The 24,763-nt window shown below is 37.2% G+C and overlaps 2 protein-coding genes across 6 annotated transcripts; one reads left to right on the plus strand and one right to left on the minus strand.

The window, feature by feature from the left end:
* Positions 1-1,405: 1,405 nt before the first annotated feature.
* Positions 1,406-11,955, plus strand: LOC135106888 (uncharacterized). 3 transcript variants are annotated; one of them, XM_064016264.1, is made up of 8 exons: positions 1,406-1,441; positions 2,682-2,792; positions 5,011-5,094; positions 5,834-5,988; positions 7,043-7,180; positions 7,780-7,951; positions 8,565-8,750; positions 10,351-11,955. In XM_064016264.1, exons 1-8 carry the CDS (start codon positions 1,421-1,423, stop codon positions 11,251-11,253), a joined length of 1,770 nt encoding a protein of 589 aa, XP_063872334.1. In that variant the 5' UTR covers positions 1,406-1,420; the 3' UTR covers positions 11,254-11,955. The 3 variants fall into 3 exon arrangements, with proteins under 3 accessions (XP_063872334.1, XP_063872333.1, XP_063872335.1); XM_064016263.1 differs by lacking the exon at positions 1,406-1,441 and adding an exon at positions 1,499-1,622 and having other exon boundaries at positions 2,680-2,792; XM_064016265.1 differs by lacking the exon at positions 1,406-1,441 and adding an exon at positions 2,048-2,248.
* LOC135106890 (retinol dehydrogenase 13-like) lies at positions 11,860-23,408 on the minus strand. Of its 3 annotated transcripts, none has more exons than XM_064016266.1 (8): positions 22,957-23,408; positions 21,207-21,290; positions 20,915-21,080; positions 19,677-19,785; positions 16,207-16,352; positions 15,954-16,122; positions 15,140-15,347; positions 11,860-14,873 (listed from the first exon to the last, which is right to left on the minus strand). In XM_064016266.1, exons 2-8 carry the CDS (start codon positions 21,281-21,283, stop codon positions 14,777-14,779), a joined length of 972 nt encoding a protein of 323 aa, XP_063872336.1. In that variant the 5' UTR covers positions 21,284-21,290; positions 22,957-23,408; the 3' UTR covers positions 11,860-14,776. The 3 variants fall into 3 exon arrangements, with proteins under 3 accessions (XP_063872336.1, XP_063872339.1, XP_063872337.1); XM_064016269.1 differs by lacking the exon at positions 22,957-23,408 and adding an exon at positions 22,843-22,916; XM_064016267.1 differs by lacking the exon at positions 22,957-23,408 and adding an exon at positions 22,482-22,560.
* Positions 23,409-24,763: the final 1,355 nt, after the last annotated feature.

Below are 24,763 nucleotides of genomic sequence, written 5' to 3' on the forward strand. Positions count from 1 at the left end.
AATAATGGATAAGTAAATAAATAAAAGATGCTTCCGTGTGTGTTAATATCCTGTCGTTGATGTGTACAAGCGCTAATAATATGAATTCACTGCCATTTCTTTCGACAGTTATGCAGGAATCCACCTCGGGTTTTCATAAAAACTACTGTTAAGAGACCACATAGATCATTACCTAGTTGGATTTTTCACTTTTTTTTTTCTACAGATGACACAGAATTCTTGTTAATAGCTACTTGGTAACAGCTACGAGACCAGAGAAACAGAAGTAAGAGCGTGTTTGTACCTTATATGTTTTATTTACTTATTTATTTATTTATTTATTTATGTGATGTTATGATACTAAATAATCAAAAGTTCGTGTTTTGAGATGCGTTGTTATCTCATAGGAACTATTTTCATAAAGCACCGAAATAATAAGTCGAGTTCCCGTATCTTCCTCCTTTTCTTCTTATTTTCGCTGACAAAACCGAATCCTTGTAAAACCATCAGTAGAATAGGAAACATCCTTGGAAATCTCAATATTTTTTTGCAGAACATGTAAAAGCTGCAAGCTGTCTGGCCTACACGTAGCAGCCCCTGCACGTATGTTACCATTGTTATCCCCTAGTCTATACAATTTAAAGACCTCTTCTCTATTAGATTCTCTCCTATCTTATCTTTTATGTTATGATACTGAACAATGCTGACATAGACCTTCACCTTGAGATATGGTAAAAAAAAAAAAAAAAGAAGAAGAAGAAAAAGAAAGAAAAGAAAAGAAAAAAAAATCAAATTTTTACATTGAAACCTAGACACGAGATATGAAAGACGTATAACAAGAATGGAAAACCAGAATAACTTTACAATGGTTTACCCTATAAATAGTTTTCTTTCATCTGACAAAATGACATATGAAGAAAAACATGTAACAACGGTATTGTATAAAGCTTTACCGGTGTTGTGCCATAATAGACTGCAAATATGAAAGATACTATAGCAATGACGATATACTGGAATAGAGATTACCTCTGCATTCAATAATTAGTATGAAAGCATCGTTCAGTTATTAAATACAGCCAGTTGTTATTGCAAGCGATATATATATATATATATATATATATATATATATATATATATATATATATATATATATATATATATATATATATATATATATATATATATATATATATATAATTTTTTTCCCATATCAAAAGATTCCTCGTCACAATAAAGAGAAGGGAGGAAAACTAAATATATCTTTTTTTTAATGTCATGTGGCAGGCAATGTGAGTGTGTGAGTAGATAAGTGCCACTCTCTCTCTCGGCTGTCACTATTGATGCCAGTAATCTCCAGTCTCGGTAACCAATCCTGCTGGACACAAAGTTACAATGTTATTCTTATGCTTTACAAGACACTAAACCAAGTCCACATAGTGCCATGAGTGAGGCAATTTTGCAGGTATAAGTTTATAAGTGCCACTGTACACCACATCCCCTGTTCTTTTCTTGTTATTATGTAACGTCGCCTACGATGCCAAGAGCCTCTAGTGAATCCAACCAACATACGAGAATCAGTGGAGTCTCAGAGACGGAGGAAGGTAGACTCGCAAGTCTCTGCCGAACTTCTGACAAAAAAAAAAGGTACGAAATAAGGTCATTACATCACTCGTCACTTTAAGCAGGCGTAGAGACTCACGGAGCGCCTGCATTGCCAGTACAAGTGTGGCGTGGAGGTACAGCAATAGGGTGTGGAATGGGTGCGAGTGTGGCTACGTGAGGTAGGGTAAGGGTGTGATGGCGGGGATCAGCTGATGACCACCGTAGCAGCGCTACACCACCCACATCACCGGTACAATGTCACCACCTCAGCAAGTAACACTGTACTGGATGAGTGAAGGCTGAGATGAAAGACGCGTGTTCTTTAACGCTTTGTTCTTTTATTAGGTCTATTTTCTTGGGCCACCGATGATGGGCGTGTTCTTGAGTGGTTATTGCTGATGTGTCCTTGTTTAGCTATCATTAGAAGCATGAAAACTCCTGTGAAAGCCTCTTAAACTCCCAGTACAGCTTGTTAGATATATGAGATAAGCTTGCGAGTATGGGAATACCGTGTCTTGAGCCCTGAAAAGAAACAGACGCTCACATCGCATGAAAAGCCCCATTTCTCATTATTTTCCAAGCAATACAACAATACAAGGTTCACTGAAGATCCCTACAGTAATACTCAAGACCTCAATACTTCCTTGTACTGTTGTGCACATACGAGGTTTGTGCTTACAGAAAAATAACCATAGTAAATAAGAGAAGCCATATGCTTCCTCAAAAAAAGCAGGGCAGACAGTGGAGCTTTAGACAGCTGGGAATACAATAAAAGGAACTACTAAAAAAATGGGAATTTGTTCTGGGAGTAGAATTCAAACTAAAAGATTCTCAGTCTAATAATTTGTCAGCTGCTGCTGTTTGGGGTTGCCACAGTGGATCATAGTTTGTTTTCTGTATCATGTTACATCCATCACCTTCCTTTCATCATTCTAGTATTAATAAAAGCTATGAAAGAAAAGTTTGTGAGCCACAGTGCAAACCATTATTACTGTTTCTCATTATTACATGCTTGCCATTTTTGTATAACAAAGCAATGAAAGAATAACTTGAGCCACAGAGTAAGCCTTTATCATTGACAACATTCTGCTTCTCCTTAGATGTCCTTAGCAAAGCTGGATCTGTCAGTGGCCCTCAAGCTGGCCTTCGTGGAGGACTCGCTTGCCAAAGTGGAGCAGTACAGGCATCAGTTGCAGGAGAATTCTCAAAAGGTGAGACTTTTTATGCAGCAGTACTGAACTGGCTTTGAAAGAGGCATTGTGAGGGGTAAAATATAAAAGGAAAGAATAACCAGGTGGAGCTCAGAAAAAAGACTAGGTGGTATAAAGTGCATGATTATATCAATTAAGGGCAAGACAAAAATAAGTGGTGTGGGATCATGCAATAGCAAGCAAATGGCAGAACAAATTAATGAATGACTTTAATGAATGACTTTAAAGAATTCCACCTTGGACACTTTGCCTGCCCTCTAATGAAATTACATCTTCAACCCCAACTTTAAACATCAAGCAAACAAGTTACATCAAAGGAATAGTAGTGGTGGTATCTTGGAAAAAAGTTTCTGGGTAAGTGGCCTGATCTGATCAGGAAACGAAGTGCACCAGAGAAACCACAGGAGAAGGCAAGGCAAAGGCGTGGTACCTACAGTACTCAGCGGCATCTTGGGTATTGCCACCATGATTAAGGTGAAGTCTCCAATATGAGTCACCTTGGCAGGAGAGGGAGACAGCAAGGCTAGAGAGACTTTTAGCACTCATTAAAATGGAGAGAATAATTCCAGGCTGGTTATGAACTTATGAAACATAAGAACACTGTGTTGGATCACCATAAGGGAGTCAGCCTCATAGGCATGCACGTCTTGCTCAATGCTTTCTCACGTCCTATGGGATGCTGTTGTGCTGGTAAACTTGCCCTGCTCTTATTTTTCTTCCTTGTGAGATTTGAACTGCTTTAATTAAGAGAAGTGTCAAGACTGCTTTAGAATGAAACTGCCAAACTCTTTGGAAACTATCTTATTAGAGTGGCCACTTAAGTGAACTTTTCCCAAGTTTTGTGCCCTTGGCCAGTCTCCTCAACACATAAAGGAAAAATGTTTGACATTTTAATTTTTCTTAAATGCATTTCTATTAGGAAATGTAAATTTGGTGTGTAGATCATGAGCAAGGATGTGGTTATTTTATTTAACCTTTACTTATTTATTTTCTTTTGTTTATTTATTTTATTTTACTTTATTTTATTTTATTTTTATTTATATATTTATTTTTATTATTTATTTATTTTCATTTATATACTTTTATTTTTATTTTTATTTATTTTATTTATTTATTTATTTATTTATTTATTTATTTATTTGATTAATTTTTATGTATATTTATTTATTTATTTATTTTTTTATTTTTATTTTTTTTTATTTATTTATTTATTTTTTTCTTCAAGTAAAATGTTAAATTGCAGTTTGCCTATATTGAAGATGTCTCTGCCTGTATTAATGATGGCACTGCAGTACATGCTACTGTAAGGGAACAGCCAGATGGAAGGATTATCATGTGTCCTTTGACCTTACACTGTGTCAAGGAGAGATTGTGAGGTTATTGCCTTGGTGTGTGGCTGTGATAAGATAAAAACAGTAAGGACCAAACAGGTAACTCTATCTCATTATCACTACTAGATAATTGCCTTGTAGTTTTTTCGCACCATTGGAGACAAGTACTGTACCAAACTTTGGGAGAAAGATAAGGTTCCTGTGAAAACCTCACGGGTGTCATCACCGGTAAACCATTGATTTAAGTACAGCAGACTCTTCACATAGCTAATGTATTTATAGCAGATGCTTACCTTTAACTCTCACATTTCATAAACGAGATAAAATTAAGATACAAAGATAATAAGCACTCAAAAGCTTCCTGAACAGTTGTGTGCATGAATTTTTTTTGTTACAGTAATTATTGAGAGTAAACTTTTGGATATAACAAACTCTCTCTCTCTCTCTCTCTCTCTCTCTCTCTCTCTCTCTCTCTCTCTCTCTCTCTCTCTCTCTCTCTCTCTCTCTCTCTCTCTCTCTCTCTCTCTCTCTCTCTCTCTCTCTCTCTCTCTCTCTCATATATATATATATATATATATATATATATATATATATATATATATATATATATATATATATATATATATATATATATATATATATATATATATATATATATATATATATATATATATATATATATATATATATATATATGTGTGTGTGTGTGTATGTGTGTGTAAGAGGGGGTCTGGGTTATGGCAACAAAAGTAGGAAAAAAAACCCACTGAGATGCCATAGAGAATAGCTTTGCTATGTCAAGGGTATGTTGTATGGCTGTTTCTCTCTTACATTTTATTTCTAATGTCATGCTCATGGTGTATCCTTCAATAAACTTATCATTACAGGTCAAGGAGGAGATACATGAGGTGGTGGACCGCCAGGTTGGATCACTGCGCATGAGGGAGAGGCAGCTAGTGAGGCAGGTAGAGGTGAGAACACTTGTATATGTCTTTCAGTAGTATAAGGAATATAACAAAGGTGATGCAAACAAAATTCTCAGAATCAGTAATCTGGATGGAACAAGAACATGGGAATAAGGCTTCAAACTTGAAAAGTTAGACTGAAGAAGGTAGAAGGAGAAATTGTTTTCAAATAGAGTGGTAGATGAATTAAATGGACATGGTAATCAGATTGTTAATGCTGAGTCATTATGGAACTTTAAAACACAGACACATTTATAGATGGGCATGATAGGTGGAAATGGGTACGTGTTTCATACAGGGATTGCCGTGTGTTGGTCTGATGGCTTCTTGCAGCTTCCTGTATTTTCTTATGCTTTTAAGTTCATATGTATAGGTTTTGTAATGCTTTTAAGTTCATATGTATAGGTTTTATAAAGTTCTCTTCAGTGACTCAACTCCTCTGCTATTCACTGTGGCAGATGACACAACACAAATTTATATGTACTAATGTTGTCCTTATTAATGTCCATTATTATCATTGTTTTACATACTTATTTTCCATAATAGGGGTGGGCAGCATAAGAGTGAATTTTTTGTTGTGGTGGTAGGTCTCTTCTTTGATGGAGAGCCCTCTCTTGTCTTCCATAGTTTCACGATCTTTCTCAGTCTTGCCACTGGTCTCGCTGACCTCGATCAACTCACATTTACATGACATTTACATGGTTAAGGATGCCATTAGCACCTTGTCATCTTTGTACTTCCACAGGTTGTTACGGCCCATGAGACTTGCCGCCTTGGCACCCAGCAGGCCCGGTTGATGCACAGCAAAGGCGCCCTCACAGCTACTTCAGATTTGCTGGACCGTTGTGCCAATTTGGAATCAAGCACACTGGCTAAGATTAAAGTGGATGAGATGTTCTCGTGAGTGCTTGCAACCTTAGTGTATGTTACTTATCCTTTGATTTATGACTTCTTGCTCTTAATGAATTGTCTGGTACACATTTAGAGTACAATTTCAAGACACAGAAGGGTTATATACTAGGTAAATACAAAATTTTCAGTGCCTCCAGTATATTTGCTTAATAAAATCATCTAGATAAAATAGTTTATGCCATCTTGAAGGGATTAATTGTTATTTTGTATTAATGGTGTGCTAGTTTTAATCCACTTTAACCTGCAAGCATCCTCCTCCCTCACTGCTCAGGTTTCTCTGATGTATAGTATTACACCCATACATGCTATATAAAAGTGCCCTCTTAAATCTAGGAGTCCCATTGGTGTCACTACTCAACAATTCACTGAATTAATTGATTTTATAGTATATGTATGAGATAGAAGATGAATGCTGGAATTTTTTTTTTTTTCGGAAACAAATTCTGCAAATTCAGTTCTAAGAGAATTACTTGTAATGGCATACTAGGCAACTAAGGCCACATAGCTCCCAATGTCTCATTGTGGATTTGAATCTATGACATAAGCACCTAAGTGCATGATGTTTTTTGAGAGGAAGGAAGATGTCTCACCAGGTATCTTAAGCAGGGATCCTCAACTCACTGTTTGTGGGCCACATGTGACCTTTAAGTCCTTGGCAAATAAAAAATAAAATAAAATAAAAATAAAGTAAAATAAAAAATACTCATCACTGTACTATGTTATATTGGTATTTCTTCATGTTTAATTTTAATGATACACAGCAATACAAGTTATATAATTAGTATTACTGCAAATTATTAAAATCCTATTTGAAATTTTGTACTATAGTTATGTATTATAATGAGTATGTTATTGTACATTTGGTATGTCTAGTTAGCCTAGTATAGTGGGTATTAAATTAAAGTGGCACACTAAAGGCAATATGAGACATTCATCACACACTGATCATCTAATGTGTTAAGAAGAAAAAAGATGCATCAGTCATAGAAAAATACTGACTTCGTTTCCTTAAGTTTATTGAAATTATTGAATCTTGTTTCAGTTCACAAGAAGTCCAACCTGCAAAGCGTGTTTCAGTGCAGCTGGATGAAACTGGCCTTACTTCAGCAATATCTCAGTTTGGTTCTGTTCAGCTGCCTGACTCCATCACCCACCATCCCTCTCCTGTCATTCCAGTGAAGTGAGTGAGCAGCATGAGCTCCTTTTGGCCTAAAGTTTTATTATAATTCTCAATATGATTATCAGGGAAATATTTAGTTTTTGCAAAGCTTAATAGTTGCCAGGGACAAAAGCTGTACTTGCCTCCCAATTAGGTATTTAAAATTAGCAAGGAAAGGTTGTATTAAGGTGATGGATATTGAGTGATTAACTAAGAGCACATGTGAGTTGAATGGAGGATGAAATAGGGAGAGGTTGGGCTATGGTGGATGTAGAGGTAAGTGAATGAGAATGAAAAGAAGTTTGCCTATCACAACCATTCTTGCAGGGACTTGCTATAAGAAGGCTGGGCATTTCAGATCATTTTTTCATCTTTTTGTTTTAAAGTTAATTTATTTCTTATTAGAAGTGCTACAAATGTTGAGACATTTTCACAAATTGGAAGTTCACCTCCAACTTTCCAGAATGTCTTCTTATTTTTTGACAGATGACCATTTGCCAAATGTCCTGTGGCACCTAAGGAAAACGGAATAGGTACTCTATTTCAATTCACTGCAAAAGGAATTCTATACCTAATTCCAGGTACACTGAGGAAGATTAAAACTAAATTTTTCCTGACAGGGTTGAGGAGTATGAGGATGAAGAACATGATGTGCTGCACAAAAGTGTCGCCTGTGCTGCCTCAGAGCCCAGCGCCCCCATGCACATCACAGTCCAATTCCCTCGTCTTGCCAACCACAGCTGGCTCTTTAAGCAGAATGGCAGCTCTTCCTGTGCCCTCACTCCTCCCAAGGTTACCATTCAGTTTATATGCTGGTCTCTCTCTCTCTCTCTCTCTCTCTCTCTCTCTCTCTCTCTCTCTCTCTCTCTCTCTCTCTCTCTCTCTCTCTCTCTCTCTCTCTCTCTCTCTCTCTCTCTCTCTCTCTCTCTCTCTCTCTCTCTGGTCATTTTGTCATAATTATAATTCCTGTTGTCATCTTTCAAGCAGCGTTACACATCACCTCACTCTACTCTTGCTCACATCAGTCCTTTGGCATCTACCTCTTTGATGAATTTTATTTCATTATCAGAAAAAATGTCTGTATTGCTATATTAAAATGAAAATCTTTCCTTTTGGTTAAAATATGTTCAAGTAGTATGCTGATGGCATTTATAAAACTTTCCATTGTAGTATCTTAGATAGCTGAGTTTAGAGATTTTCACTAAAAATAACTCCACTGTACTCAATTTTGAAAATGTTAAATTTTTCTCTATTTTTAATTACATTGTGTTTAGTCATAATCATGTGTTTACCATGAAGATTTATGGTGATGGTTAAGTGCAGTGTTCCTGACATTCTATAAGAGTCTGAAGTAGTCTCTGCGTTGACAGGTTTTGTGTGAGTTTCAGTATCAACTTCTTTACAGGCAATAGTGACCCAAGAGACCAAGTCCAGTGATATTGCTGCCTGGCTTGGAGATTTAAAGCTGTCCACAGCAATCCCTGATGAAGAATCTAGTGTCTATCAGTGTAGTGATGGCTTTGACCTGGTGGGAACACCGACAACATCTGAAGGTTCCAGCATTGAAATTGTTCCTCATATTCTGGATAAGGTATGGCCCCTTCTTGATACTTGGTAAATGAATAATGAAAGAGTGAAAGTTAATGGCAGATGCATTACTCTAACAGACAGGGACATTTACTGTTGGATTTCAAATCTTCGTTTGAAGCATGTGAAGAGTAGAGAGAGAGAGGAGTAGAGTAGAGAGAGAGAGAGAGAGAGAGAGAGAGAGAGAGAGAGAGAGAGAGAGAGAGAGAGAGAGAGAGAGAGAGAGAGAGAGAGAAGCATTGTGATAATCTTATTGTGATAATCTTTCCACTAATGTTTAAAGAAAAAGTGACCGAGTGCTAAATGCATTTGGATAATATAGTAGAATGTAACATTACTTCTAAAAAATGTAACAAATAAGTAATGAATGCATAATCTGATGAGTTTTTTTAAGGTTTGTAAGTTTGTTTATCACTCAGTGTGAGCCCAGTTTGCCCTGTTTGCTAGCACTGCTTGGTTTTGACCAAGTGACAAAAGCGTCACCTCTTACCCTGTTATTTAATGTACTCCATATTATAGCTTACTATTGTTGTTTGGGGTTTAGGTCAGTTATGTGATGACATTAAACAATGATTATATAAATAATTATTGCACAAAACATGTACCTGTAGGTTGCTTTTTCCAGTAGATTTATGACAGTTTAATGCAACTTGTATTTTTATCACATCCTAAAAACAAATTACAGACAGAAGTTAATAAGAGTTAGTGCAGTAAACACACCAGGACTGACAGACCCAGAGGATGAAAATTAGTGAAAGTAAGCCAGTTGTTATGGTAGGTGGTAGTGTTGCAGAAGGAAGGAAACTGTTGTGTTGCTTTCATACTGGGATGGATAAGTAGAAGGAAAATACTTTATGCAGTCTTGCACATCACACAGGTTACTACTGTACTTGTAGTAATGCAGTGAGTGTGTATGTTTGTCTGTGTGTGTATACATACACATGCATGTTGCTTGTTTGCCTCTCTCTCTTTTCCTATAAGATACATAGTGTTTGAATTTTTACCAGTACTTTCATTAATTTCTAATTCAAATTTAGAAAGTTGACATTTGTACTTCTATCTTTAATCACTAATTTACAGTGAAGATATGCAGAAAGATGAATGATGTGCCACCATAGTGGATATGTTTACTTATTCATTCTAGCACGCTAGAAATAGTGCAGTGATAAAGGATCACTGTAGATTTAATTGTACCAAAAGTATCTAGTGCATTAAAGTACAACTCATATTTCACAGGATATCAACATTTGGAAATATACAAGCTTTGTGGAATTCAAAGTAATTGTACTTGCTCAATAATGAAATCATGCCTAGTATGAGAGGCCACTTTGAGGAGATGAATGAACTTTCCTAAGTCAAATAATTATAGCTTGAAAAATGTATGGATTCTTATTGCTGTAAAGAAAAATTGCACCTTATACTTAAACTGGTATTTACACTTTAATATGCTAGATTGAAGAGGATTGGAACTAAGATTTAATACGTCAGTGTTTCATATTTGGTTTTTAAAATGGTCTCACCAATAATGGACCAATGCAATGTTAGTCATGCACAGATGATTGCTGTAGACTGAGCACACGTACTCATTCAGCATTACATTGCAGGAATGTTCGTCACCTGGTTCAGCAGTGTGTGAGATTGAGAATGTTCATAATCTAATCAATGACAAGTCACGTTGGCTGAGCAGCAGAACACCAGAGGAAGCAAATGAAGAAAAATTGGATATCACTTCTGCTTGCATGGCTAATGAGACATGTCAGTCATTCAAGGACTGTCTGTGTCAAAACAAATGTCGTGAGAATGCATTGGAAAAACTGCAGCAGACCACTGATTTCAAGGCCAAGACAAGCCGTAAGAGGACCTTTTCTGAGGCTGAGGGCATCCATGCTATCCTTACCCACATGGCTAAAATACTATCCTCTGAAAATTCTCAGTGGCTGTTAAAGAAACATGAAGGAGGAGAATTACCAAGCCCACCAAAGTGTGTCATGTACAATTCCCCTGGAGACACTTGGCTGTGTCAGAGTTCTGACTCCCCCACCAAGACTTTTCCTCGAGCTCAGTTGTCTTCCCACTGCAACACTTGGCTGCTGAAACATCTCAAGAACCAGAAGAATGCTCAAGAAAAAGATGAAAAGGAAAAGGAAAAATGCACTGATGAGAAAGACAACAGGATCACCTCAGAAGCCTTATCAGAGGCACTGAAGAGAGTCTGTGTCGATCCAGCTAAAAGAAAATGTGTTGGTGATGAAAGCAACCACTACTCCTGTCCACCATCCCTCACCTTCAACGACCAGCCATGGTTGTTGGCAAGAAAGTGGGATTCCAATAAACACATTTCCAAGGATCAGTGGCAAGAAAAGGACAAGACCTTGAAACCTCTATGGCTCTCTTCATCCAGAGATTTGAGTCCAGGGAAGGAGGCTAGCATCTTAGGTGTTCCCATTAGTTTGCAGGGTTTTGTATCACCATTAGATAGTGAAGCAAACTCTTGGCTACTACATTGATACTATGAATCACTACTTCCTTCGCATGTAGTCTTTCTCTCTTTTTTTTTTTCCCCCACATCCTTCTTTTCTAAAAATTGGTGAGAATGCCATCCCACTCCACAGAAATTGTGAGGTGTGAACATTCTGCACCAATGAATTATTGAGGCATGAGGAATTGTGGAAAATCCCATTTATTTAAAATGGAGAACTTATTTCTCTTTCCCTCTTGACATTTCTGTTCTTTGTAGCTCTGCTTATATGACACTGCAAGCCATGTCAAGATTTATAATGTATATAATATATCTCATACTATTAATGTTTTTCATATATATATTACTTAGTTTTTAATGTTATCTTTGCTTTTATAAAAAATAGTGACAAAAAATTCAGTGAAACTTTTTTTTGGTGAATGTCAACACTTAAATTGTATATATCACCAGACTAAATCTTAAAGGAAATTTTAGGGCAACATTTTAATAGTTATTTTGTATAACAAGCACCAAAGGTCCACTTTTACTGTCATGTAATGAGGAAGCTCTTTGTATTTTATTACGGGTTGACTCTTGTATTTCTTTTTTTTTTAACATTAGGTTAAAATTTTTGACAAATTCATTGATATTGCAATTCTCTCTCTCTCTCTCTCTCTCTCTCTCTCTCTCTCTCTCTCTCTCTCTCTCTCTCTCTCTCTCTCTCTCTCTCTCTCTCTCTCTCTCTCTCTCATCATCCTTCCATATTGTTTTGCCTGTGTAGTCTAGAGAATTCTCACATCACCAAGAGAGACAGCTAGAACATTTAGGGAATGGCACAACTATGTCAAGGAATAAGAAATCCCTTCTTCATTCATGACTGTGCTGAGAATGATTAGAGTGGGATAGAATATGTAGTTACAATATTGTACTGCACAAGAGTGGTTTAAGTCTTATCAAATGAAAGCAGAGACCAGAAAAACAAGAGCTATATTGAATTATTGTATGCACAGAAATAATTTGCTGATGCTTACTGGTTCAACCTGCAGTGAATTTGTGGAACTTGCATATCATGTGTTTAATTGGAAAGTTCAGATATGTGTTATGCGGTAAATTGTGGTGATGCAGGAATTCTCAGTACACTTACTCTGATGTGTCATGGTGAATTTGTGTTTATAATATGGTTTTGTTTTTTATAGTTCAGTAGTTTATATATATATATATATATATATATATATATATATATATATATATATATATATATATATATATATATATATATATATATATAATGTCAAATCTATCTCGCATTTCTGTATTTTCAGCCTGCAAGACATACTACGTAAAATTACAGGAAATTTTAAAATAGGCATAATAGGATGTCACATGGGTAAGAGGATAACTTTGTAACTCGATGCAAAGTTGCCCATTGCACAGCCTGTTATGTTACTGTTTGGCAAATGTGTCTTCATTAGCCTGCATTACAAGATGTGATTAATACCCAACTTATACTATCTATCTGTACATCAATATATGCCATCCCAGTTCCCACACAAGAGGGATACACACACACACCAGAAAAAGAAGTTAATCCTTACTTCATGATGCTCTTCTTTAAAAGATGATGCAGTGTCAGCATTTGTGTGGAATTATCACTTAGCAGTATTAAGTAATGGATAAACCAAAGTATGTCTAGTAGTCCACAAAATTCAGTGTATTCCACATGTTTCTCATTTCTGCATAATGCACACACAGTTATTTGAGAAGCCTTTGTTTCCCATAGTATTTTTTCTTACTGTTATAAACTTACTGCATTCTTTGTTTTCTGTGTATAAATTATTAGAATAGCAGATTTTGGTTTTGTTATAATGTTATGTTGTATGTCACCATTTACTATAGCAGATTTTGGTTTTGTTGTTATAATGTTATGTTGTATGTCACCATTTACTGACTTTAGAAGTCACTTGGTTAGTTGATGACTTTAGAGGTCACTTGGTTAGTTGATGGTGTATCCTCACAGCTCAAGACTGATAGGAAAAAATGGAATAAGTCACACATACATGCACATCGTACATACTTAAAAGTTTTAGCACTTTTAAATTAAGAAATTATATTAGAAAACTTAAATTGTATTGCATAACACTCATAACATCATGAAGATTTAGACATCTTGAGAATGGCAGATGTCTCGGGTCTCATTCCAGATAATGACTTTTCTTCACTCTTGGTGTTTTTTGAATGAATTGTTTTTTCATTGTGTGTACTTGAGCTTTCATTTTTAGCCCTGATTACTCTAATTTCTGATGAGTCAAAAGAGGCACGAGTTGTCAAGCACAAACTACCAAACTGTCTTGTGCCTTGTGGCACAGAATAAAGAAATCAAGATGCAAGTGTCAAGGCCTGCCATAAGTTTATGTAATACAAGTGGTGTATCTGCATGAGTGTATGCAATAGTCACTGAGATTATGAATTATAACAATAAACATATATTTGCAGAAATAAGCACATTATTATCCTTTTTGTTCAACTCCTAAAAATGTAGTTACATGGGATATGATGATCAAAATTGACACTATGATCAATAAACCTAACACCCTCTAGTTTTTCTGTTCAGTCTTTATTAGATCCCTTATGATTTATTTGTAAACTTGTGATAAAGCAACTGTAAGGCAGCTAAAGGCAAATGATCACTGCATTTTTACCTGGGAAATGCTTCATGTACTGAGATGTACAAAACCTTAAAAAAAAAAATTGCTTATGAAATGTCAGACCATATTTCTATTCCACCTATCAGAGAGAACAAGGTCTCTGAGGAAAATGAACACAACACACTATATATCTTCATTCCAAGCCTTGTGTCATAACTCATAAACCTTAACAATCCCTAATCCCAGATTTCCTAAATATGGAGCAAACCGTAACAATCATATTAATGACGGCATTCAGGTCCACACAAGAGCTACTGTCCCCTTCACTACCACCTAAAGAAAATCTGAGCATCTATTTTTCTCCTCTAGGCTGGAATGAAGAGGTGCTTGTAACTCATAAGCATTTCACCTACTTTTATCTTTACCTCAAATACAGAAAGAGTACACCATCTTAGAAAATCCCACTATTAAAAGATATTCTGGAAATTAAACTGTCAGCTAAGAGGAGGAGGAACTGGATGGAAATGGATAGCCAGTCCTTATTTCATTCCCAATACCAGGGCAATCCAGGTCTGTTTTTTCACATTTTCTATCAATGGGAGACACCTACAGCCTACCTACACTCCACAACTGTCTAAAGTTTTCTTACAACCCCATACCTTTGTGCTCATCACACTGATTATAACTTACTGAGTATATTATCAAGAATCTATGTGAAATAAAACCATTCAAGCATCATTCATTTGCCCAATTAGCCAAAGAAAATTGGGATTAAGGAAAACATTAAAAAGTAGGAAGCAAGAGTATTGTACAACCAGAATACAATTCAACAGTGCTTACAGCTTCAGCAAATGTACATATCTACAATCTCAGAGTGATCCTGTACTGCCACCACTACTCCACAATTACTTCAACAATTCAAAAATCTTAAGATAGTCCAGTCCAGCACTCACTGATTGCCCACAACCTTCTGGCAGTCTCTCTGTCCTGGGCAGCATCTGACACAGTAGTTTCTTTCATGTTGCTGAGGGTATGAGTAAAAGGTTCAGGTTAGGGAGAGGGGAGAGATGAGACAATACACAACACATCTATGCATTCATCAGTTACATATTAAGATAACTATTTTCTATATGCCCCAAAGGCAGCTTTCAAATCAGTAAATCAAATATACTAAATTGTCACACAGCAGTTCTAAATATTTAAAGCCACTCACAGCCACACTTTTTTTTCTATAAATCTAAATCATAACCTTTGCTGAACACTACACACACATCTACCATCAGCTCATACCTGAAGTACTTCCCAGATACCCCAGCCAGGTCAGGGCTGAGGGCTGCATGGATGGTGGTCTGAGCACCCTGTCGAGGAGTCTTGAGAAAGAGCCACAAGAATGGATGAAGTATGATCATAGCCAACCAGCTCTTGTTAATGCTCATGTGTCGCCCAATGTCAGTGTACACCAAGCCAGGGTGAACAGCATTGCAGGTTACTCCTGATCCTGAAATTACTCTTTCATAAGTCTGTGTTATATCTTGTGTTACCAAACAGAAATTTATTCAGAGGATAGCTATTAGAGGAAGCAGCCTGTGATTCAACTCTTGATTAGATATTCATGATACATAAGCAATAAAAGAGAAACAGGAAGGAATTGGTTCACAGACACAGAGGTGGATGAATGGAATAGACTCATTATTCACAGCTAGTACCAAGTTAATAGAAAGCTTAGCTTTAAAAGATGAGATTAATTTATGAAAACAAATGAGAGGTAAGTTTAGATAATTATGCTTTTTAGAGGGACTATCATATGTAATCCAAGTGGCTTCTTATAGCTATGTTCTTATTCTTATGACTCATTTCTGAGGTCAGGTGAACTTTAGTCAACCCTAAATGCACTTCTTTCTGTGCAACTGCAACATGTGAGATGATATCCAAGAAGATATCTACCCTGCCTAGTACATTACATTGTATCCAATTAATCAGAGCTTTTCATTCCAACCTTTCTGCTATTATCTCATTTATGTGTGATGGTTTTCTGCACTGATAATATCCATCAGCTACACTCCACAGCTGGGAGTGAAATCTAAGCACCATGCCAGAAACCCACCAGCCAACCTCTCAGCAAGCTCCCGGGTAAATAGGATGTTGGCCAGCTTGCTCTGTGCATAAGCCTCTCCTTCGTCATAATCCTTGGTGCTGTTGAGATCTGCAAAGTTGATCTTCCCACGCTCATGTGCAACGCTTGATACATTCACCACACGACTCGGCGCTGATGCCTGATGAAAGATAAAGGAACTAGTGACAAGTAGTAATAGCCATAGTCTACATAATCTAACTCCTTGCAATGAGTTCCTAGTCACCTTTAGTTTATCAAGAAGAAGACAAGTGAGGAGGAAGTGGCCCATGTGGTTTGTGCCAAGCTGCAGCTCAATGCCTTCCTTTGTGTAGGACTTCTTGCACCTCATGACTCCAGCATTGTTAATCAGCAAGTCCAGTCGTGCCTCCTCTGCAATGTGCCAAATGATGTACTGTTACAGAGGGAAAAACTACCACCTACTACTACCAACTACTACCACCATCTTTCTAAACTGATGTGTCATGAAACTATCTCAAGGTGCTGGCAATGGGTGAGTGACTCCCTGCTTCTGCCTGTGTGTTTTCCTCCCTTGAGAAATGTAAAGCATGTGAATTATAAAGCGAGAGTGGTGAGGTTTGAAGCATTTCTGGGTGGATTGAACATGAGAAGGGAAAGCAGGGGACAAGTAGAATAAAATCTAGAGATCCTATTACTATAGCCTTCCCCAAGCTATAAATCAACTCTTTCCAGAATTTCTTACATTTCCTGATCTTTCTTGTTGCAGTTACAATGGAGTGCATAGAAATAAAAGCATACTTCACTGACACAACTTCATACCTCACCACAATGTTCTTGCACCTGTGTTTAGAAATAATGATCAAAGAGTTCTGTGTTCAACCTGCTGGTAATATCTGTTACCGCCGAGTGGGTGAAAGACCACCGAGCAGGTGAAAGAAGTTGTTGTTGAGCAAGCATATGCTAAATAATATGATCTGTGTTATGAGAGTTAAAGTGAACTAGTATATGAAGTATGGGTAACACTAAGGAAACTAAGTTAATTAGAGTAGAGATTAAGGAAACTGAATTCATTATATTAGTTAACTGCAGTAGTGAAGATGTGTGAGAGGAACTAGCTCTGAAGAGCTTAGCTGCAGAAGAAGTGAGAGTTGTGTTTACATGGTAAAGTTGATGACATGGCGCATAGGGTAGATAAAACACAGAGGGATCTCCGTTGAGGAATGAGTCACCTGGGAACTATTGCTGATCTAAGGGTAAGATGGGCAGGTGTGAGGCACCGAGGGCCAGCAGGAACAAAGCCTGGAGGGACAGATTCCTTTGTACCACCACTGAGTTAGGGTGTGACTACTCCAGAAAAGATTGGACCACTACAATACAGACGCAGGTGTTGCTTGGTGACAGGCCTCCTTAAGACCCCAAAAACATGAGTTCCACATCTGTATTACAAAGGATTGATTGCCCTCATTAGTATAATCCATTATTAGTGATGCACTATCTTGATACAGCATGTAATGGTTAGTAGTGCTACGCACGTCTTATGTTTATTACGTATGTCTTCAGGTTTGACTGAATGCAATAAACGATCCATGTCACCATGTGGGTCTAAATTCCTTTAGCTATCTCCGGGCAGTTACAGTATCAATTTCTCAGCTATCATTGTGAGACTCAATATTATACACATACGAGTATATAGCAGTAGTGCAATGGGGAGTGGATGGAAATTCAGGAAACCATTGTCTCTACTCACTCTTTGGTATCTCTCTTAGATCCAAGTAGCCTCTGTGAGGAGTGCAGTGTTGTGTAATAATAAAACCTGGATAGTGAAGGATGATGATATTCGCAAGCAGAGAACTGAGGTGAGGACATGATGAATGATCAATGTAATGAATATGAGGAACATGTGTGGAGTAACACATATAGTTTTAGTTAGAAGTAAGGAAATGAGAAGAAAACTTCAATCAGATCAAGTGCAGGGAAAGATGTGTGTACAAGGTGTAGTCAAAAAGTATCCGACCTTTGACCAAAAAACAAGTAATACTAAAAACTCACAATTTTTATTTAGCCTCCTTCAAAGTATTTGCCTTTGGAGTCTACACACTTCTGCCAGCATTCCTGCCATTGTAGGAAACATTTCTGGAAGTAACTTTTTGGGATGCTGTAGAAATGTGCTATTAAATTTTGCTTAATGTCTTCTGTTGACTGAAATCTTCTCCCTTTGAGTGTATTTTTGAGCTTTGGGAATAGCAATGTCACACGGAGCTGAGTCTGGGAAATAGGAAGCCTGACAAACAAGTGGTGTGTTACGCTTCAAGAAGAATGCTTGGACAGCATGGGCGAAACAAGCAGGTGCAGTGTCCTGTTGGAGTTGCCAGTTCTTTGCTGCCCACAGGTCAGGTTGCTTTTGCTGCACAGCTTCAAGAAAGCAAAGAACCCCCAGGTAGTATTCTTTGTTAATTGTCTAATCTTGTGATGCATGTTCATGGTGCACAATACCTCTAGTCAAAACAACAGGTCATCATCAGTTTAACATTGCTGTACACCTGTCTTGCTTTCTTTGGTCTTGGCAAGGATGAATGTTCCCACTGAGATGATTGCAATTTTGTTTCAGGGTCATAACAGTACATCCATGTCTCATCTTCAGTGATGACAGTGTTCATGAAGTTTTGATCTTGGTTAGCACACTCCAGCATGTCCTGGGAGACTTCCTTTCTGTTTTCTTTCTGCTGGTCAGACAGCAGCTTTGGTACAAATTTGGCTGACACCCTCCTAATGAACAAATCTTGTTATAATTGACTGAACTGACCCATGGCTGATTCCAACTTTGGCAACAATCTCCTCAATAACCACACCACAGTCTTCATACACTTTTCCTCAAACCTTTGCAATCATTTTGTCATTTCTGCTAGTCAATGGTCTGCCAGAATGTGGCTCACTGTCCAATGAGGTCCGTCCATCTTTGAACTGGTTGTACCACTCCTTTATTTATTTTTTTCCCCATAGCATCATCTCCATAGGCCTTCTAAATTTTTTCTGATAGTCTGGGCTTGAAGATCACTAAGTTTTTAGCAGAGTTTGATACAATATCTTTGCTCAAAGCATTCAATCATCTTGACTAAAAAAAGAAAAATTGCAGAACACACTCTTCATGTTTGTACTCAACAAGTCACTGTGGGCAACTGTCACCACTTACAGACGTGAAATTTTTTAAGCATGCTCAGTAAGGACACAGCCACCTAATACCCATACGGATTTTGCTCGTGCATTATTACTTTGTTCTAAAAAATTCAAGGTTGGATACTTTTGACTACACCTCATATTTATGCTCCAACATAGCCCAGCTATCTGGTCCTAATAGACAGATTACAGGGTAAGCTGCTCAAATGACTTTCATGCAGTGTAGGTGGTGAGGACTAAATGCTATGATGTGAATGTGAGTGCATGTATAAATCAAGTCTAACTCATCCACTTTTAAGGGAGATGTCAGTCTGACAGAAACATAGTAAAATACATAGTGGAGAATTTTCTAACATAAGGAAAATTTATATCCTAACATAAACATATGTATAAATAACATATAAATAAATGCAATTAAGATGCATAAAAACAGCAATATGAAATAAAAGTAGTAATGTCCCTCTTATGATGATTCACTAATGACAAAATGAGGCCAACAAACGCATTGAGAAAAAATATACATGAAACAAATAGTTACATTACACAAAGACAACTGCTTACTTTGATTAATTCTGTCAGCAAAGTCCCTGATAGACTCCTGTGAAGCCAGATCACATTCCTCGCAATAGATGTGCTTGTTACGGCTCTCCAGTGCAATGTCTTTCCTTGCCTGCAATACAACAAATGTATAGTATCAATAGGCCACTTCATTAAATCTGTATTTTCATAAAGCTGGCATTAAAGTGTCACATGTGTGGCACTTATAATGCAATACTGCTCATAAATACATTTTGATTCTGAATACTTCTTCTATTAGCGAAGAATTTTCAAAACTTGCTCCCAGAAAGATAATAATATGGAGAAAAAATCAACAGCAACATACCTGTAGGTTCAAATTATGTTGTTTAATCTGACAAGACAAGCTTCTGTACATGAAAGAAGTAGCTTTAGAATGAAGGACAATACAGCTATAATCCAAAGCTATTATTGCTTATGGGGGTAAGAGTATAAATGCTTATTGTAGAATACTGTGTTGTATACCTCTGTAGTGTAGATAGAGGGATTGTGCAGAGACTGAACACTGTCTATCATGCTTCCAATCCAATCAAATGCCTAATAAGGAAGGTGAATTCTAGAAATTTAAATACAGTACTAATCTGACTAAAATACCAAAATGTTTTGGAATACATATTAAATATGAAAAAAACAAAGGACTATCAACTCCTCTCCCCTAACTGACTGTCTTCAGCATCTCTCTTTTTACTGCAACACTGCATCTCTTGCTATCTTCTATCACTATTTTCACACTTAATTGCTCTTCTGACCTTGCCAACTGCATGCCTCCCTTCCTCCCATGGGCTCACTGCACAAGAGTTTCTACTTTCTCTCACCTCTATTCTGTCTCCCATTCTAATGCATGAGTTAACCAGTATTCTCAATATTTCACCCCTTTTACTGGAGCTCTGGAACTCCCTGTTTGCTTCTGTATTTCCTTTTTTCCAGTGACTTAAAAATTTGCAAGAGGGAGGCTTCAAGATATTTATCTTCCAATTTTGAATAACCTTTTTGACATTTCTTTAGAAACTGGCTCCTCAGTGGGCCTTTTTTCATTCATTTATTGTCCTAGGCCAATGTACCAATTACAAAAAATAAATAAATAAATAAAAAAAAAAGCCCAATTATGAAGCTGAATTCTACATTGATTAAAATAAAGTATTAATCTGATTAAACTGGTGAAAGCACGTTGGAATACATCTTAAAATAAGAAAAACGAAGAACTACAATATTCTCACACTCACCTCTAGGCATTTGTCCATGTCCCTACAAGCCAAGATGACTCTGGCCCTGTGCTTGGCCAGGCTGAGTGCTGTCTCCTTCCCTATCCCTGTGTTGGCACCCGTCACTATAACTGTCTTGCCAGCCAGATTTTCATCCCCACTGTAATTCCCACCACCTGTGAATTCCCTGTAGAGGAGAATGGAAGGGAAGTAAGCAAAGGGAAAATTATCTTATTATAGTGACAGGAAGAGGCACTTGGTCATTCTACTTCATTCTACTACTTCATTCTACTGATATGGCTAGACCACTCACTTGAACACCACCACACCTCCCACAAACGCCCCCAGGCCAGCAATGCGTAGGAAGTATTTTGGCGCCCGGAAGTTCATGTCACTTCTGAAAAAAAAAAAAGGCAGTAATGAGGAATTTTATTTTTCAACCTGAAAAAAATAACTAAATAACAAGTAAAGTTCATATTCTAACTGTGTAACATGCCCATTTCTGTACATACTGTGACAGTTGGCACACACACACAGAAATTAATTAAGTACAGAGGTAATAAGTAAATTCACAAATAAACAGAAAAACAAATTAACAAAGAAGATAAAAATGAATCAGAAATAAAAAGCACATTGTCCAACATGGATTACTGGTATTTTATGAGATGTTTCTAGTCTATTTACAAAATCATTCCCTAATTAAGTAGTATTATGAGGAGTGTGAACAAACTGTTTGTGGTAACAAGGTTAGTTAAAAAGAGCAGCTGCCAACTAAGCAAGTATTTCTCTGATTTTCTCTTGATGAGGATTTGGCCAGAGGTTCTCAAACTTTATTGCTTCGTGGTGCATTAATGATATATCTTGGACTTTGATGGCACACCAACTCTACAGTCACATGTAGTGTATACCTATCCATGAAAATTATGCAGTGCACTGGGGGGAGAGTAGTGGCAAAGAGTTTGAGAATCACTGGTCTAGACTCGAGCCCTTCACTGGTATTACCTGTATTGTCTAGCCAGAAGCATAAAAAGCAAAACAATAAAGTAATACCAGAAATTTGGCTGTCATATGCAGGAGGGCAAAAAGCACAATGATAAAGAAATACTACTTAGGGTAAATTTTCAGATTAACACCATAATCCCCCTATCCTCCTAACCTAGCTTGGGAACTGCACCCCCCTGACCCCCCTAGAAACTAATCTAACCTAATCTAACTTAATCTATCCTACATGATCGTGTCTAGGGAATTTTTTGGGGAAGTGTCTGTGTCTATTTAAAAACTATGGATTATCCACAGGAACTCAGAGATAGAAAGTTCTTTTTAGAATCCAGTAAGGTATGCAAAAATCACATTCCCAATGTTATAGAGCATGCTGGTGTAAATCTTCAATAATATCTTATTTAGATCCTTAGCTAAGTAAGATGCAAGTAGAAAAAGCACAAGGAGAAAGAAATATTAGGTTGGCCATATTATAAGCAGCAAAAGAAAACTAAAAGAAAAAAAATGCATTTCATGGCACAAATCACTTGAAAACTCATTCTACCTTATGTTTAACCCTTTCACTACAATAGGTATTCTTTAACATTACCGTAAAAACTAATTTGAATACATAAACACACACACACAAAAACAAAAAAAATACAGAAAGGGCAGTAAATCTTGACTTTCCTAAGCTGTAGAACTGTTTAAGTGGCTGTAGAGCACCGATGTATATAAAAAAAAAAAGTATATATATATATATATATATATATATATATATATATATATATATATATATATATATATATATATATATATATATATATATATATATATATATATATATATATATATATATATATATATATATATATATATATATATATATATATATATATATATATATCCAGGTTAGAAGAAATTTCTCTCAATCACGAGCTCAAAAGAGTGAAGTGAATGGGCAGACATACCCTATTTCATCAGAAAGAGTAGCATCACATGGTACATGAATACTTGTTGTTGTTGCTAAAGGCAGTGACGATCAATATGAACCTATATGCCCTGGTGAAGGCAAGAATACTTACTTCCATTGGTGTGAAGTTAATCAAAATAATATTTTGATTTTGATCTTGATGGTATATCGTGATCTTGATCTTGATGGTACAGGTGGCACAAGATCACTCCTGAGCCAGGCCTTTGGATCGGCAACTCCTGTAGAAGGGGAAAAAAAAAAAAAAAAAAGAGAAACGAACAGCATCCTCTATCCTAATTGATCATACACCTGGCACGCCACATTCTCTCCAGAAACTTTCACCGCCTCAATCATCCTTTCATTCGCCTCTCTACACAGTCCCAGCAACAACACCATCCATTCCTTTCCTGTCTTCTCCACTCTTTCATTCCTATCATGCCCTAACTCAGTCAGTATCACTTGCATCATCTCATTCCTGTCTCTGGCATACTTCACACACTCCAGCATCACATGTTCCACCGTCTCATCCTCTCCCATGTCACACATCTGGCACACTTTGCTGCGGGACTCAGACCACCTGTAACTCCTTGCATTCACATCCATACACTGTGCCCTCGCTCGGAAGAGAAGATCACCGCCCAGGCTTCCATCATACCACCTTTCATACCTTGGGGCCTCTTTTTCCTTGTACCATTCTAGGGTCTTCTTTCTTTCCATTTCATTCTTCCATTCAATCAATCCCACACATTTCACTTCTTTGTCTATCTCATTCTTCCATTTTCTCACATCCCATTCGGTTCCCACTCTGCCTCCTCTTGTTACCACCCATTTACGCTCATTTTGATTCCTACCAGCCATTCTTATAGCCCACACAACTTGCAATCCATTCCTGTCTGTCATTCTCATGCATCTCTTCCTCCATTTGCTTCCACTTTCATTCCACAGGTACACCTTCCTTGCTATTCTTGCATCATCCATTCTCTCAAGCCTAATCTTGTACCTAAGTGTGGCTTTTGTCAGTCTTTATCTGAAGGTGCTCCATCCCATGTCACCTCTCAAGGCTTCAACTGCTGTGCACCTCGGTGCACTCAATGCCATCCTTGCTACTCTATTCTGGCCCACTTCTAACTTATCAATTTCACTTTCATTCCATGCAATCACATCCATACCATACATTATACATGGCACAGCCACATTCTTCCACACTTCTCTCAACACATCATACTTACTTGCTCTCATCCTTGCCGCGCTTCCCAATCGACCTACCCACTGGTTTACCATACTTATCTTTTCATTCTTTGCCTTTGCACACCCACTAGGACTCATCCACATCCCTAAGTACTTGTATTCTTGCACCTGTCTCAACTCATTCTCTCCAAGTCTCCATACCACATTACTTTCATCCTCTGACCTATTCACAATCATTACTTTGCTTTTCTCACTGCTAAACCTTACTCCAAAGTCTTTACCATAGCCATCCACCACATCCAACAAACTTTGAAGCTCATCTGCCGATTCACTCATAACAACTACATCATCTGCATAAAGGAGCACACATACTTTATCATTCCCCACACTTACCCCTACATTCATTCTTCCTGGCTGCTAGCTCCTCTGTATACAGGCTAAAAAGGGTTGGTGACAATAAACAGCCCTGCCTAACTCCTCTCTCATTCTTCACCCAGTCTGTTTCTATGTCTCCTAGTCTGTATCTAGCTCTTGTGTCCACATACATACTTTGCACTATGTTAACTATCTTTGCACTCAATCCAATCTTTTCTAAGACTCTACCTAGCATTGGTAGCATTCAATACACTTGAATGACTTGATCTTGATCTTGGACCTACACATTTGATCTTTATGCCACTGATGATAAAAACAGACATAAAACAGTGTCCGCCACATCATTGTCCTAATTC

Source organism: Scylla paramamosain, chromosome 14 (assembly GCF_035594125.1).
Source record: "Scylla paramamosain isolate STU-SP2022 chromosome 14, ASM3559412v1, whole genome shotgun sequence".
NCBI classification, from domain to species: Eukaryota; Metazoa; Arthropoda; class Malacostraca; order Decapoda; family Portunidae; genus Scylla; species Scylla paramamosain.